The 17,362-nt window shown below is 36.7% G+C and overlaps 1 protein-coding gene across 1 annotated transcript; it reads left to right on the plus strand.

Moving 5' to 3' along the window:
* The first annotated feature begins 447 nt into the window (after positions 1-447).
* Positions 448-3,547, plus strand: LOC147619098 (ferric reduction oxidase 2-like). The gene is made up of 4 exons (XM_086774544.1): positions 448-704; positions 1,381-1,717; positions 2,280-2,556; positions 2,739-3,547. Exons 1-3 carry the CDS (start codon positions 504-506, stop codon positions 2,330-2,332), a joined length of 591 nt encoding a protein of 196 aa, XP_086630670.1. The 5' UTR covers positions 448-503; the 3' UTR covers positions 2,333-2,556; positions 2,739-3,547.
* The last annotated feature ends 13,815 nt before the right edge of the window (positions 3,548-17,362 follow it).

The following is a 17,362-nucleotide window of genomic DNA, read 5'->3' on the forward strand; positions in this document are numbered from 1 at the left end:
GTGCCTACCCGGTGCGTGAGTGCATCAACGTGCCTACCATGGGTCCATGCTTTGCCCCTCCAAGCACTTCCTCCCCATATAGATGCATTATATTCGGGGCGGTCTAGTCTCCCCCTCGGGCACCATGTCCCTCCGGATAGAAATCCCGCGACGCGTCACGGAAAACGGCCGTTTTGGCCGTTTTTAGCCAAAACGTCGAAATCTGACGAAACGCGTCACAGTGACAAAGAAAGATTACTTCGCTCTAAATTATAATTAATTCAGTTTCACTGAGAATTAACTACATAGTTTTTTCTTTGGAGACTATCATACTCATTAATTACCTCACTAATCATACAACCGCAAGATCGAACACTCCTCAATGTTTTTTGTGATTGTGATAATGATTATTTCGCCCTAAAGCATATTAATTAGTTCGGTTTCAGTGAGAATTAACTGTCTAAAATTGTGCTTTGTTGCATGTCAACAGGCAAGTAACCAAGGTGGCCTACGCTGCCTACTACATGGGTCGATCTGCCATGATTCCATTCTCTCTACTTTGGATCCCGGTGTCAAGGGGTTCCCCGTTCTTGCGACTGATCAAAATGCCATTTGAGCATGCTGTCAAGTACCACATATGGTTATCCGTGCTGACGCTCGCCCTTCTAACCGTCCATGGCATCGGCTACATAATATACTATGCTGCCTCTCATACGGCCAAGGAGGTAATTAATATGCATGTGCATACATAAAACACTCTTATCATATCATCATATATACAAGCATGTGCCCATGTCATTATGCACTTCAACGAGTGTAATTAATATGCATGTGCATGTATATAAAACACTCTATCATATATACAAGCATGTGCCCATGTCATTAACACTTCAACGAGTGTAAATCAAGGTGTAAGGAAAGGCCATTGGGAGGCCGCCGACCCATTTTCCTAGGGAAAGGCCAAACCCATGGCCTTTCCTTACACCGTCATGGTCATGGGGAGTGGAATATTCTCCAAAGATGTTGACAACCAGGCCAATGGAATTTTCCCCCATCAGCAGGTTGGAAATCATTCTGCACAGATGTTGATAGCCCAGCAAATCATGTTATTCCACATCAGCAAGCTGCAGAATTTATATAGATGTTGATAGCTATGTATATGAGATTTGGATTCCCTGAAATAAAGTGTCCCGATTTAATGGATGAGATCTTCCTTCCCACGACCCATGACCATGACGGCCCGACACGGTCCCTGGACCTGTAATCTGCTAATATAAGGCGGCTAATCATTGCATTCCGGGATAATTTTGGCATTCTGTTATACTCCTTCCTATCCTATCCTTGATGTGGTTCAAGTCTCTTCTGACTGTATTTTGTTATGGTTTTGGCTGTCCATGATAGATTGTTGGATGGGAAGTAGAAGGGGAGGCATGCTCAGTAGTCGCGGGGGTCGTAGCCTTGATAGCTGGATTAGTGATGTGGGCAACTTCCCTTTCATTTTTCCAGAGGAGATGGTATGAGTTGTTCTTTGGGTTGCATCATCTCTACATCGTCTTTTTCCTCTTTTGGCTCTACCATGTCATGTGGACCATTCACTTCTTCATCATACCATGCCTGCTCTTCTTCATCGATCGCTTCCTGCGCATGCTACAATCTCGACAATCTGTTGATGTGCTCTCGGCCAAGGTCTTGGAGTCAGGCTCACTAGAGCTAAGGATTGCAAGGAACAGTACCCAAGGTAACATACCTAATAGTGCCATAATAACATCATACACTCCATGATTCAATGCTTTCTCAACCCTCCCCTCCACAGTATAAATTTAGTAACCACCTTGGAACCAAACGACTAAAAAGTTACAAATTGTAATCTAATTTAGATTGATGATTACCATTTGGTAACTTTGCACTAGTAAAAAATTACCAAATGATAACTCACCTTTTAAGAAAAATTACCATTAGGGTTTTTCTATAAGCCTATATGATGCATGCTTAACAAGGCTCAAATTGATAACTTGAGGCTCACCAAGTAGAAATCACTATAATATCTTGCTATTTTTTCCAAGTTCTCTCAATGACTGATAGAAATAGCTTTAATTTTTTGAAACTCATACAACATCTAGCATGTATGAAAGAAATGAAGAGATCTTTGGAAACTTTAAGATCTAAAAAATTACCAAATTGTAACTCAAAATTTGGAATATGTTACCAATGGTAATTTTATGAAAATCTCAAATTTATACTATGCTCCCCTCCCTTTACACAGTGCTTTTTCTTGTGTTATCATGGTGGAATGACAAAAGGACTAGTATACCATGCACTCAGCAGCTGGTACCTTCGATTTCCGAGCCTGTGAAGGCTGATGAAGCTACAGTGGCACTTCTTTAGTGTGACATCAACGGCCATAGATGAAAAAGAAGAGCTCTCTATTGTGATTAAGCCTCTTGGAAAGTGGACGACAAGTTTAAAAGACCAACTGTTGAAGTCCGCCCAAGCACATGGAACCACCCCTGGGTGTCCTTTCTCGTTCAAGGCAGGGGTTGAGGGCCCTTATGGAGATGAATCAGACTTCTTCTTGAAGTACTCTCTCTCTCTCTCTCAGTCTCTCTCTCTCTCTCTCTCTCTCTCTCTCTCTCTCACACACACACACACACGCAATGCATGCATGTATACACAAATTACTCTTAATCATTATATTATATAGCACAATCCCAAGCATGCACGCATCAGTAACAATCATGGAATTCTTGACCATTTTTCAGGTATAATGTACTGATACTAGTTGGTGGTGGTATTGGGGTCACTCCCCTTCTTGCTATCCTGCGCGATGTCTTGCATAGACAGAGACGCGGACATAGAGATTTGCCATCTTCGATCCAACTCTATCATTGTGTGAGAAAGCCAGAGGAGCTTTGTGTTCTGAACAGCATAGATCCCAATGACATAGCGCCCGAATATGAAACACGTGGATTGGACCTGCGTGTCTTTGCTTATATCACTTCCACTTCTCTTGTAGACTACAGCAATATGGCAGGTATAATGAATATAGAATCAAATACCCATCAAAGGCTTGACCTTGCCACATTTGGAGGCTCTACTTGGAAACCCTCAAATGAGTTTGGAAGTGAATTATTATCCCCCATAAGTGGACCTACCCCTCAAGGAATATCATGCAATAGCACTAAAGGTAAATCAATTTGGGTAGCATCTACTATCCTTGCATCCATGGTGGGATTCTATATCCTATGGGGTCTCTCCAATGTCTTCATCATCAAAAACTATGATGCTCACTTTACCAACTACAACCGAGCACATTTAGTGGTAGCAAGCATGGTTTTGGGCACTACCATATTTGGAGGCATAATTGTTTCACTTTGGTGGTTTCACTCGAAGCATCAAAGATCTTGTCCTATGGTTGATTCAAGAAAAATTGGTATTGCAAATAGCTCACCCAGTAATTCCCAACAAGAGCTTCAGGAAATCACCACAAAAGATGAGGAGAATGTGGGTTCACATGCTGGCTCCCCATGGAATGGAAGCTTGCACCTTCATTGTAGGCCTTGTTGGACAGGTATCATTCCTCTCTTAATTCCCACATTACATAAAATGAGTAATCATACCTATCAATGAAATGAGTAATCGATATGCATATCAATGTCTTTTGATCGCACTACTTTTAGCCTAGGCAGCATGACTGTTTTTCATCGGTCCATTTTATCATATATAATGCACAAGTACTTATGAGGATATATCTCACAATACATTCACATAGTACACATTTCTACAATTACACTATTTTAGCCCAGGTGTGACTATTTTTTATTGGTCCATTTTACAAATATAATGCACAAGTACTTATGAGGATACATCTCACAATACATTCACATAGTACACATTTCTACAATTGAGTTGTTGAACCATATATATTGTCTGCTCTCTTTCATTAAATCATTTCTTTTAGTTTGACACTTTGTGGCTATAAGCTATAGCTATGTAGACGCATACATTTCCTTCAATGTCATATTAGCTCCTGCAAAATGCCAACCTACATATCTAGAATCACCAATTGAGTCTCCTCGGATAGGGGTTTGAGCGGAAAAGAGAGGCGGATGGGGTCATGATGGACCAAACTTTAAACCTAGAACTTATTACACTTAAAGTTTAGCTTCATAAAAAAGAAACTTTCTAGTCACCACCATAATAGTTGTTGAAGTTGAACATGAAGATAGTGATCCTCAGTATCTAGGCTTAATAAAAAATTTCACGCTTTCACTTAGATTTTGGTTTTATATCAACAAAGATACACAATCTAACACTTGCAACTCTAAATTGTCAGAGGTTGTACACAAACATATGTTTTGCAACAATAGATATCATAACTAACTACATGTTTTTTCTATAGAAATATTCGATGGTTTGAATAATGAGTACCAAGGACAAAACATTGGAGTGTTGGTTTCTGGCTCATCAAGCATGCAAGAGGATATTGCTCATGAGTGTCAAAGGCACACTAAATTATATGGCAAAGCAACTTCTTCAAATGTCTTCCACTATCACACTATCAGCTTTGACCTTTGAAAGATACTAGATTAAAATCTTCATACTTGCAAATTTTGTTTTGTGAAAAAAGTCGAGTATGTATGTATGATAAATACATAGTAGTACTTTTAACTAATAACATTAAATTTTGTTTTGTGAAAAAAGTCGAGTATGTATGTATGATAAATACATAGTAGTACTTTTAACTAATAACATTAAATTTTGTTTTGTGAAAAAAGTCGAGTATGTATGTATGATAAATACATAGTAGTACTTTTAACTAATAACATTGACTTAGCTTTATGTCAATGATAAACATTCCATAAAATTTAGTATTGAGAATTCAATACCTCAGCCTCCAATGTAGATGATCAATTTTGCAAACAAAAATATTGTTAATGCTTATAGTCTAATTTTTCAAACATGGTAGGATGCCTTATACATCAGCAGGTCAATAGCTCCTCCAATGTAGATGATCCATTTTTGTAAATAAATATTGTCAATACTCCTTCAATGTAGATCCATTTTTGTTAATACTTATAATGATCTAATTTTACAAACATGGTAAGTTGCCTCATTATACATCAACATGTCAATTTTATGCTCGATAATTTTACACTACAACCATATCCTAGGAAATCAAATACATGTGATATGCTAAAGTATGAGTGTCTAATAACTTAAACAATAGTCTATCCCTATAAACCTTTTGAAAAATAGCACCCATGTGAACCATTTTGATTAGGTTAATAGCCCATAATGTAAGTCCATGTATATAGAATATGCCAAACCGGTTGCCTTAAGGTTTCAAAGTGTTTCAAAATATCAGTAAGGCCTCATACTAATGTAAATAAGGGTGGGCCACTTAAATCTTCTTATATATAATTGAGGTTTTTCCTCACACAATAATGGAAACTTTATTTATGCCAAATGTTCTTTATGGAATAGGCAAGGAATAAAATCTAATTCAACTCTTATTTTTCTTACATATTCTTGTGAGTATGGGTGTGTAAAAAATATGGTTTTAATGAAGAGAAATCTTTAACAACAAAACAATCAAATCATCCTTTCACTCATGAGAGATCTCAAGACATGCAGTTATGAAAGCAACTAGAGGTTAGATCCCCTTAAGGCTATACGCACCATAGATTGATGTCTCTTTCTTCACACATCAATCAATGTTAGCCCAATCAATGCCATTTGGTTGCCGCTCTCTGAAGGCATAACTAAAAACTAGGAACACTCAGCTTCACCTAAAGTTTAAATAACATTATGCATAAACACATCCAAGCATTCTCAATGAGGAACACTACAAAGGATAAGGGCTATGGCTGCAAGTACAACTATGCCCGTAAAAAATCAAAAGAGAAATAAAAAAAATTGCTATGCACAAGCAGTAATGTAGCTAGATGCACATCTTGGTGCTTGTTTTGCCACCATGAGCAGAGCCACCATCACACAGCCAGTTGGCTACACAAATGGTCATGTGTATGGGCATGCATGTGGCCATGCATGGCAGTGAATATAGTTGTGCACATGGTGGTGCCTGTGTATGTAATGAAAAAATAAAGAGCTCGCCTTGAGACTGCACCATGTAGCCTACAAGGAGAGATCTTTGGTTTCTTATTTTTGCATGTCCTACTACCATGCACAAAATTTCTATAACAAAGTGCCCAACACTAGCATATCCATCCCAGCTACTAGTCTAAAAAAGCACGCAACATAGCTAAAGTAGATACATACTTGCAAATAAACAAGACACTTGAAATAAAATTGTCTGTATTTATGAAACTATTTAGAACAAAATTCATTGCCTATAAAAATATACATGGCAAAATGTAAAGGGACTGGGCCAAGGCTAGGTCGTTGTCCTCATTATCTTGCATTTCTCCTCCTTATATTATGGATCTTCTCAGTCTTCTTGCACATCAATGTATCAAAAATGAATACACACCTTGCATTAATGTAAATACAATTCCACTAGCACTACAACACGTCGGGGGCATAGCAACATTTTCTAGTAGCGTTGAGGCCTTCGAGATGTTGGGCTTTTTGTCGCTGCGCTCATAATGTTGTTCAATAGGTGAAATTTTGTTCTTGGGAAATGAAAATAGTAACGCTATTTCGACATTGTTCTCATTGCTCATCAGTAGTGAAATTTTGCTACAGGGCATCATTAGTAGTAGGGAAATTTCAATGCTACACTATAATTTTGCTGCTGGGGTAGGGAAAATAACAATGGAATAATGCTGCTATATATTATAAAAATTTCCAGAGAGTTATTGAAGATTGATATTAGGTTATACATATCACATATATAGAGAAAATGATGATAGTTTTAAAAAAAACATCCTTTAGAACCCTTAAAGGCATGTTTAAAAAGCAAAAAAGAATATAGTTAAAAACTTTTGAAGAGAAATAATTACATAATTAATGTCAAGATCATGAATCCATCTCATCTTGTAATAGATCCATTTGTGTCACGCCATTAATCTCTGTATCTAATGGAAGCTCAATGAAAATATGGGGTTCTATATCAATATCACTATCATTATTCAATAAAGCATTGTCATGATCAATAGGTGACTCATCATCTTCTTCAAATTGATGTTCCTCATGCTCTTGATCGGCCTCCTCTAAGTTGTTTTCTTCATTTTCATTATCATCTTCTTCCAACAATGAGTCAATTTGAGGTAGTACTTGTACCTCATCCTCCAGAGATTCAGCTTCAACGTGCTCTTCTCTTGTGATCACCACTCCATTTTTTGATGCCATCGATATTGCCACTTATGAATCCATTCTATATTGATTACATTTGGGAGAAGCTGGGCAAAAATAGCAAGTGTCTATTTGATCTTCTAAAAGCTCTTCTCTCATCCTTTTGTCTATTGATTGCATCCTTGTATCTCCCAATCCATTTCTCCATATGATAGGACTATTTAGAATGCAGAATATATTCACCTTTTGGCATAATGCTTCATCCATTCTTCGTTGCCTTCCTTTTCCTTACCCAAGACCTTCTATTGGGTAAGGAGAGGTGATGCATAAGAAAGAAGACACTTGCTCCCCATGGAATGGAAGCTTGCACCTTCGTTGTAGGCCTCGTTGGACAGGTATCATTCCTCTCTTAATTCCCACATTACATAAAATGAGTAATCATACCTATCATTGAAATGAGTAATTGATATGCATATCAATGTCTTTTGATTGCACTACTTTTAGCCTAGGCATGACTATTTTTTATCCGTCCATTTTATCATATATAATGCACAAGTACTTATGAGGATACATCTCACAATACATTCACATAGTACACATTTCTACAATTACACTATTTTAGCCTAGGTGTGACTATTTTTTATTGGTCCATTTTATAAATATAATGCACAAGTACTTATGAGGATACATCTCACAATACATTCACATAGTACACATTTCTACAATTGAGTTGTTGAACCATATATATTGTCTGCTCTCTTTCATTAAATCATTTCTTTTAGTTTCACACTTTGTGGCTATAAGCTATAGCTTAATTGTAGTACATAGGTTACATATATATTGTCTGCTCTCTTTCATTAAATCATTTCTTTTAGTTTGACACTTTGTGGCTATAAGCTATAGCTTAATTGTAGTACATAGGTTACATTTATAGCATTTACTAGTTTGAGCTATGCTCACATAATTGAACTCTATATTCCAAATCTAGGATTGAATGTAGATGCATACATTTCCTTCAATGTCATATTAGCTCTTGCAAAATGCCAACCTACATATCTAGAATCACCAATTGAGTCTCCTCATATAGGGGTTTGAGGGGAAAAGAGAGGCGGATGGGGTCATGATGGACCAAAATTTAAACCTATAAGTTATTACACTTAAAGTTTAGCTTCATAAAAAAGAAACTTTCTAGTCACCACCATAATAGTTGTTGAAATTGAACATGAAGAGAGTGATCCTCAGTATCTAGGCTTAATAAAAAATTTCACGCTTTCACTTAGATTTTGGTTTTATATCAACAAAGATACACAATCTAACACTTGCAACTCTAAATTGTCAGAGGTTGTACACACACATATGTTTTGGAACAATAGATATCATAACTAACTACATGTTTTTTCTATAGAAATATTCGATGGTTTGAATAATGAGTACCAAGGACAAAACATTGGAGTGTTGGTTTCTGGCTCATCAAGCATGAAAGAGGATATTGCTCGAGTGTCAAAGGCACACTAAATTATATGGCAAAGCAACTTCTTCAAATGTCTTCCACTATCACACTATCAGCTTTGACCTTTGAAAGATACTAGATTAAAATCTTCATACTTGCAAATTTCATTTTGTGAAAAAAGTCGAGTATGTATGTATGATAAATACATAGTAGTGCTTTTAACTAATAACATTGACTTAGCTTTATGTCAATGATAAACATTCCATAAAATTTAGTATTGAGAATTCAATACCTCAGCCTCCAATGTAGATGATCCATTTTGCAAACAAAAATATTGGTAATGCTTATAGTCTAACTTTTCAAACATGGTAGGATGCCGTATACATCAGCAGGTCAATAGATCCTCCAATGTAGATGATCCATTTTTGTAAATAAATATTGTCAATACTCCTTCAATGTAGATCCATACTCCTCTCAATGCTTTTTGTGATCATGATAATGATTATTGTGCTTTGTTGCATGTCAGTGTAGAGAAAAGGGTTGTTATCCTTTATCTTAATTAACATTGTTGATTGATTATCACAAAGTGTGTAAACATGTGAGAGAGTTGAAATCTGTTTCATTCGATTGCATGATCTGAAAGGTGGTTACATTGGGTGCTTGTCCCTTCGCACCACGCGCCTGTCCATATTTGGGTGGACATTGGGCATTACATTCAACACTCCCCCTTAATGCCAAATCTCAGCATTAAGATTATTTTATTGCTAATTCCTAGAACGAGAAAATAGATTCACCCTCTAAATATCTATACTATACTATATGCTATATTGGATTGATTACATTATGCCAATGCATTATCCTGGATTTAGGAGATTCTTCATGAGATAGAATAGCATAAGCTCGGATGTGTGTTGCACATGAGCTTTGGGGTTTTAGGCCAGCCTCTATTTCAGACACAGAGAAGATTTTTAGCGTATCTTGGCCTTGCAACTCGAAGTGCTTAGAGGATGCGTCTCGTAGACATTTAACTGCATCATGAGCGTCAATTTTTGCTGCATCTTGGTCGTGTGAATTTTCAGCTTCCAATTCTGTATATTTAGGGTTAATCATGCTCCTAATTTGGGGGGCTTGTTTGCCACCTTGGATTGCTTGGGGACGCTCAGAGGAATCCGCCACCATGGGTAGACCTTGGCAAACACCTTTATAGTGCTCAGAGGATGCTTGTGCATCTTGGCTTCTTTTGTGGGCCGCCTCAGAGGACGCAATTGCATCTTGGCCTTCCTCTTTGCCTGTGTAGAACCCCTCGAGGAGAGAGAGGATCTTTGCTCCTGTTTTTTCATTAATTTGAGGCGTTGGCCTCCCAGTTGAGTAATTAAGACATTGACTCATAGATACCATGTAGAGAAAAGGGTTGTCATCCTTTATCTTAATTAACATTGTTGATGTCATCCTTTATCTTAATTAACATTGTTGATTGACTATCACAGAGTGTATAGACAGGTGAGAGAGAGTTAAAATTTGTTTCATTCGATTTCATGATTTGAAAGACGGTTAGATGACTTTGTCATTGTCCTTGAGAAATTTTGGCATCAGTGGAGGACACTTTATGGGGGGGGGACACGATAGCCTATATAGTTTTTCTCCAGGTGGGACTATGGTGGCCTACACTCCTTGGAGATACAACTATCAAACATTGTAATGAATGTTTTCCATGATCCAAGGAAAGGATTGTATGCCCCTGGTAACCCCTGTAATTTTGGAACAACCATTTGTAAAAAGGTGCTTAGACTTTATGGGTCCCATTATCAGGGAACCTAGGTAAGCTTCATCATAATCACCTCTGATTACTATAAGAAAAACACAATAGTGGAAGAAAAATCTTCACAATATAAAGCATTGAATAGCAGAAAGAAATGGAGAGTAAATAATATTACTACTTATAATCTTTGATTACAAGCTTGATTACAAATTCATGATTATTTTTCCACCCCTATAAATAGTATTATTGATGGAAAAATTTAATTACAAATGATGGTTGTCTACTCACCCATGTGCTCTATGTAAGGATCTTTGATTGCTTAAGACTCTAGAGATAGAGGATGTCTTGCGTACAAGAACGCTTGAACATAATGAGCTTGATGATAAAAAAAAAGGTTACTGAAGTAGTTTATGTATAGTATCGACGTTGCTGAAGTAGTCTATGTATAGTATCGAGGATTGGCATAGATGTAGGCTAACCATGTCCAAAAAACCTACAACATTGTTATTTAAAATGACCAATTAATTATATCCTCTGATGGCGATCATATGAGGTCATATAGACTCTTAAACAAGCCCCACAACATGAGAATAGTGTGTCCTTGTTTTGATGTCTAGCGCTCACAAATGCGGTCACATAGACTGCACAAGCATGCATTCTATTTGGGAAAGTGCTAAGTCCATATAAAATGTCTCCTAACCATCTAGTTATTAAAATATCAACCTCAACTAGTGTGGATATAGATGACATGCCAAGATGACACCTCCACACGTATGCATAACTAGCATGGTTGGTGAGATTATGGGCTTGATTATGATTTGGTACAAAATACCATATTTGGTGCATGAACAATTTACTATAGAAAAACAATGTCTGATAGTCCAACTGGCATGGTCGATTAACTTATGGGATTGATTATGATTTAGTGTAAGTGAAAGTTACTAAAAAATAATAATGTCTGACAATCCATCCCAAATTATAAGCGAGAAGCTAGATAAGAACAACTTTCAAGCATGCTAGTTCACGATGACAATTTTTCTCATGGGAAAAGGATTTTGGGAGTTTATTAGAGGTGATGAGAAGGATTCAGAGCTTGCTAGACCAGAATCCCACTCCTACACACCTTTAAAGCATGGCATGAGACGACTAGCAAGTTTATGTATGGGCTCTCAATGGGTATGTTGGATTCTATGATTGGCCATATATACAGGGATGAAGGGACACCTAAAGATGCATGGGATACCTTGGTTAAGTTGTAGCACAAGTACCAAGGCTAGAAAGGTGTAGTAAAAGCAAGAGCTACATAACATGTTAAGGAGAAAGTTATGTAAAAATGATTACTCATTGAAGGTGAAAGGGGTTGGAGATTCTCTTGTCTCTATTGGAGTACCATTTGATGACGAATTAATGTTATTTACACTAAGTTGGCTTGGAAAAGATATGTATCAAATGACTAATCTCAATGATTATTCGTTAAGGTGAAAGGGGTTGGAGATGCTTTTGTCTCTATTGCAGTACGAGTTGATGATGATAACTTGATGTCATTGACATTGAATGGGCTTCGAAATGACTATGATCCACAGTTTTAGACATCTATCCAAACTCAAGAAAAACTGTCTTTCAAGATCTTATGGCTCTTTGATTAGTGAGGAGATAAATGTCAAAAGTAAATCATGCTTTGATAATATGTACGAGAAGTCTTTCTACATAGCTATAGGTAGATGTAGATGTAGATGTAGATGTAGATGTAGATGTAGATCTTCATCTAGAGGTGAAGGTGTATGTCAATACGGAAATAGGAATTGTTATTACCATTTGTTATTCAGCAAGTTCACATGTATCGTGCAAGGAAAAAGAAAAAGTGGATCAACCTTTTTTGATGCCTAATGTTTCACTCTTTTATATTGATGAAGATAGTAGCTCAAAATAAAGCCTTGATGCAGAGTTTAGGATCGTGACTATTATTACACAATGTACAAAGGGCCAACTTGGTAGTGATCTAGGTGTATACATGTCAACTAGAGTCAACCTACTATAACCAGTGGTGGCCAGATTGAGAAGTGAGGAGTATACAATCCATACATATTGGTTACATTGGTTACATTGGTTACATATTGGTTACATTGGTTACATTCATCTAGAGGTATAGATGATCTTATGGGGTTGATTATGATTTAGTGTAAGTGAAAGTTACTAAAAAGAATAATGTCTGACAATCCATCCCAAATTTTGAGTGAGAAGCTAGATAAGAACAACTTTCAAGCATGCTTCAGGATGACAAATTTTCTCATGGTGGGAAAAGTATTTTTGGAGTTTATTAGAGGTGATGAGAAGGATTCAGAGCTTCCTAAATGAGAATCCCACTCCTACATGCCTTTAAAGCATGGCACGAGAGGACTAGCTAGTTTATGTATGGGCTCTCAATTGGTGTGTTGGATTCTATGATTCACCATATACAGGGATGAAGGGACACCTAAAGATGCATGGGATACCTTGGTTAAGTTGAAGCACAAGTACTAAGGTTAGAAAGGTGTAGTTAAAGCAAGAGCTACATAACGTGTTAAGAAGAAAATTATGTAAAAATGGTTACTCACATTGAAGGTGAAAGGAGATGCTCTTGTCTTTATTGGAGTACCATTTGATGATGCATTAATATTATTTACACTAAGTTGTCTTGGAAAAGATATGTATCAATGACTCATGAATGACTACTCGTTAGAGTGAAAGGGGTTGGAGATGCTCTTGTCTCTATTGGAGTACGAGTTGATGATGATAACTTAATGTCTTTACATTGAATGGGATTGGGAAAGACTATGAACAGCAGTTTTAGACATCTATCCTAACTCAAGAAAAACTTCCTATCTTTCAGGATCTTATAGCCCTTTTGATTAGTGAGGAGATAAATGTGAAGAGTAAATCATGCTTTCATAATATGTACGAGAAGGCTTTCTACATAGATATAGGTAGATGTAGAGGCAGATGTAGATATTCATCTAGCGGTGGAGCTGCATGTCAATATGGAAATAGGAATTGTTATTACCATTTGTTATTCAGCAAGTTCCCATGTATCATGCAAGGAAAAAGAAAAAGTGGATTAGCGTTTTATAATGCCTAATGTTTCACTCTTTTATATTGATGGAGATAGTGGCTTAAAATAAATTCTTGATGTAGAGTTTAGGATTGTTAGTGTTATTACACAATGTACAAAGGGCCAACTTGTTAGTGATCTAGGTATATACATGTCAACTAGAGTCAACCTACTATAACCAGTGGTGGCCAAATTAAGAAGTGAGGAGAATACAATCCATATATGTTGGTTACATTGGTTACATTCATTTAGAGGTGTAGATGATCATCTAGAGGTGTAGATGATCTTATGGGGTTAATTCTGATTTAATGTAAGTGAAAGTTACTTAAAAAAATAATGTCTGACAATCCATCCCAAATTATGAGCGAGAAGCTAGATAAGAACAACTTTCAAGCATGCTAGTTCAGGATGACAAATTTTCTCATGGGAATAGTATTTTTGGAGTTTATTAGAGGTAATGAGAAGGATTCAGAGCTTCCTAAATGAGAATCCCACTCCTACACGCCTTTAAAGCATGGCACAAGAGGACTAGCTAGTTTAAGTATGGGCTCTCAATTGGTGTGTTGGATTCTATGATTGGCCATATACAGGGATGAAGGGACACCTAAAGATGCATGGGATACCTTGGTTAAGTTGAAGCACAAGTACTAAGGCTAGAAAGGTGTAGTTAAAGCAAGAGCTACATAACGTGTTAAGGAGAAAGTTATGTAAAAATGGTTACTCATTGAAGGTGAAAGGGGCTGGAGATGCTCTTGTCTCTATTGGAGTACCATTTGATGATGCATTAATGTTATTTACACTAAGTTGGCTTGGAAAAGATATGTATCAATGACTCATCAATGATTACTCGCGTTGAAGTGAAAGGGGTTGGAGATGCTCTTGTCTCTATTGGAGTACGAGTTGATGATGATAACTTAATGTCTTTACATTGAATGGGATTGGGAAAGACTATGAACAGCACTTTTAGACATCTATCCAAACTCAAGAAAAACTTTCTATCTTTCAGGATCTTATAGCCCTTTTGATTAGTGAGGAGATAAATGTCAAGAGTAAATCATGCTTTCATAATATGTACGAAAAGGCTTTCTACATAGATATAGGTAGATGTAGAGGTAGATGTAGATCTTCATCTAGAGGTGGAGGTGCATGTCAATATGGAAATAGCAAATGTTTTTACCATTTGTTATTCAGAAAGTTCCCATGTATCATGCAAGGAAAAAGAAAAAGTGGATCATCGTTTTATAATGCCTAATATTTCACTCTTTTATATTGATGGAGATAGTGGCTCAAAATAAATCCTTGATGCAGAGTTTAGGATCATTAGTGTTATTACACAATGTACAAAGGGCCAACTTGGTAGTGATCTAGGTTTATATATGTCAACTAGAGTCAACCTACTATAACCAGTGGTGGTGGCCAAATTGAGAAGTGAGGAGTATACAATCCATATATATTGGTTACATTGGTTACATTCATCTAGAGGTGTATATGATCTTATGGGGTTGATTATTATTTAGTGTAAGTGAAAGTTACTAAAAATAATAATGTTGAACAATCCATCCCAAATTATGAGCGAGAAGCTAGATAAGAACAACTTTCAAGCATGCTAGTTCAAGATGACAAATTTTCTCATGGGAAAAGTATGGAGTTTATTAGAGGTGATGAGAAGGATTCAGAGCTTCGTAAATGAGAATCCCACTCCTACATGCCTTTAAAGCATGGCACAACAGGACTAGCTAGTTTATGTATGGGCTCTCAATTGGTGTGTTGGATTCTATGATTGGCCATATACAGGGATGAAAGGACACCTAAAGACGCATGGGATACCTTGGTTAAGTTGTAGCACATGTACTAAGGCTAGAAAGATGTAGTTAAAGCAAGAGCTACATAACGTGTTAAGGAGAAAGGTATGTGAAAATGGTTACTCATTGAAGGTGGAAGGGGTTGGAGATGCTCTTGTCTTTATTGGAGTACCATTTGATGATGCATTAATATTATTTACACTAAGTTGTCTTGGAAAAGATATGTATCAATGACTCATGAAAAGATATGTATCAATGACTCATGAATGACTACTCGTTAGAGTGAAAGGGGTTGGAGATGCTCTTGTCTCTATTGGAGTATGAGTTGATGATGTTAACTTAATGTCTTTACATTGAATTGGATTGGGAAAGACTATGAACAGCAGTTTTAGACATCTATCCAAACTCAAGAAAATCTTCCTATCTTTTAGGATCTTATAGCCCTTTTGATTAGTGAGGAGATAAACATCAAGAGTAAATCATGCTTTGATAATATGTAGGAGAAGACTTTCTACATAGATATAGGTAGATGTAGAGGCAGATGTAGATCTTCATCTAGAGGTGGAGGTGCATGTCAATATGGAAATAGGAATTGTTATTACTTTTTGTTATTAAGCAAGTTCCCATGTATCAGGCAAGGAAAAAGAACAAGTGGATCAGCGTTTTATAATGCCTAATGTTTCACTCTTTTATATTGATGGAGATAGTGGCTCAAAATAAAGCCTTGATGCAGAGTTTAGGATCGTTACTATTATTACACAATGTACAAAGGGCCAACTTGGTAGTGATCTAGGTGTATACATGTCAACTAGAGTCAACCTACTATAACCAGTGGTGGCCAGATTGAGAAGTGAGGAATATAGAATCCATATATATTGGTTACATTGGTTACATTCATCTAGAGGTGTAGATGATCTTATGGGGTTTATTATGATTTAGTGTAAGTGAAAGTTACTAAAAATAATAATGTCTGACAATCCATCCCAAATTATGAGCGAAAAGCTAGATAAGAACAACTTTCAAGCATGCTAGTTCAGGATGACAAATTTTCTCATGGGAAAAGTATTTTGGGAGTTTATTAGAGGTGATGAGAAGGATTCAGAGCTTCCTAAATGAGAATCCCACTCCTACATGCCTTTAAAGCATGGCACAAGAGGACTAGCTAGTTTATGTATGGGCTCTCAATTGGTGTGTTGGATTCTATGATTGGCCATATACAGGGATGAAGGGACACCTAAAGACGCATGGGATACCTTGGTTAAGTTGTAGCACACGTACTAAGGCTAGAAAGATGTAGTTAAAGCAAGAGCTACATAACATGTTAAGGAGAAAGGTATGTAAAAATGGTTACTCATTGAAGGTGAAAGGGGTTGGAGATGCTCTTGTCTTTATTGGGGTACCATTTGATGATGCATTAATATTATTTACACTAAGTTGTCTTGGAAAAGATATGTATCAATGACTCATGAATGACTACTCGTTAGAGTGAAAGGGGTTGGAGATGCTCTTGTCTCTATTGGAGTACGAGTTGATGATGATAACTTAATGTCTTTACATTGAATTGGATTGGGAAAGACTATGAACAGCAGTTTTAGACATCTATCCAAACTCAAGAAAATCTTCCTATCTTTTAGGATCTAATAGCCCTTTTGATTAGTGAGGAGATAAACATCAAGAGTAAATCATGCTTTGATAATATGTAGGAGAAGGCTTTCTACATAGATATAGGTAGATGTAGAGGCAGATGTAGATCTTCATCTAGAGGTGGAGGTGCATGTCAATATGGAAATAGGAATTGTTATTACTTTTTGTTATTTAGCAAGTTTCCATGTATCAGGCAAGGAAAAAGAACAAGTGGATCAGCGTTTTATAATGCCTAATGTTTCACTCTTTTATATTGATGGAGATAGTGGCTCAAAATAAAGCCTTGATGCAGAGTTTAGGATCGTTACTGTTATTACACAATGTACAAAGGGCCAACTTGGTAGTGATCTAGGTGTATACATGTCAACTAGAGTCAACCTACTATA

Source organism: Cibotium barometz, chromosome 34, assembly GCF_041138505.1.
Source record: "Cibotium barometz isolate CiBa-2024 chromosome 34, ASM4113850v1, whole genome shotgun sequence".
Taxonomy (NCBI): Eukaryota; Viridiplantae; Streptophyta; class Polypodiopsida; order Cyatheales; family Cibotiaceae; genus Cibotium; species Cibotium barometz.

What these genes read in the sequence shown, in the direction of transcription:
- LOC147619098 (XM_086774544.1), top strand. Translation starts at nt 504, where the DNA reads ATGGGTCGATCTGCCATGATTCCATTCTCTCTACTTTGGATCCCGGTG. An exon ending in CCTCTCATACGGCCAAGGAG is followed by an intron (nt 705 to 1,380) that starts GTAATTAATATG and finishes TGTCCATGATAG; the next exon opens with ATTGTTGGATGGGAAGTAGA. An exon ending in TGCAAGGAACAGTACCCAAG is followed by an intron (nt 1,718 to 2,279) that starts GTAACATACCTA and finishes GAATGACAAAAG; the next exon opens with GACTAGTATACCATGCACTC.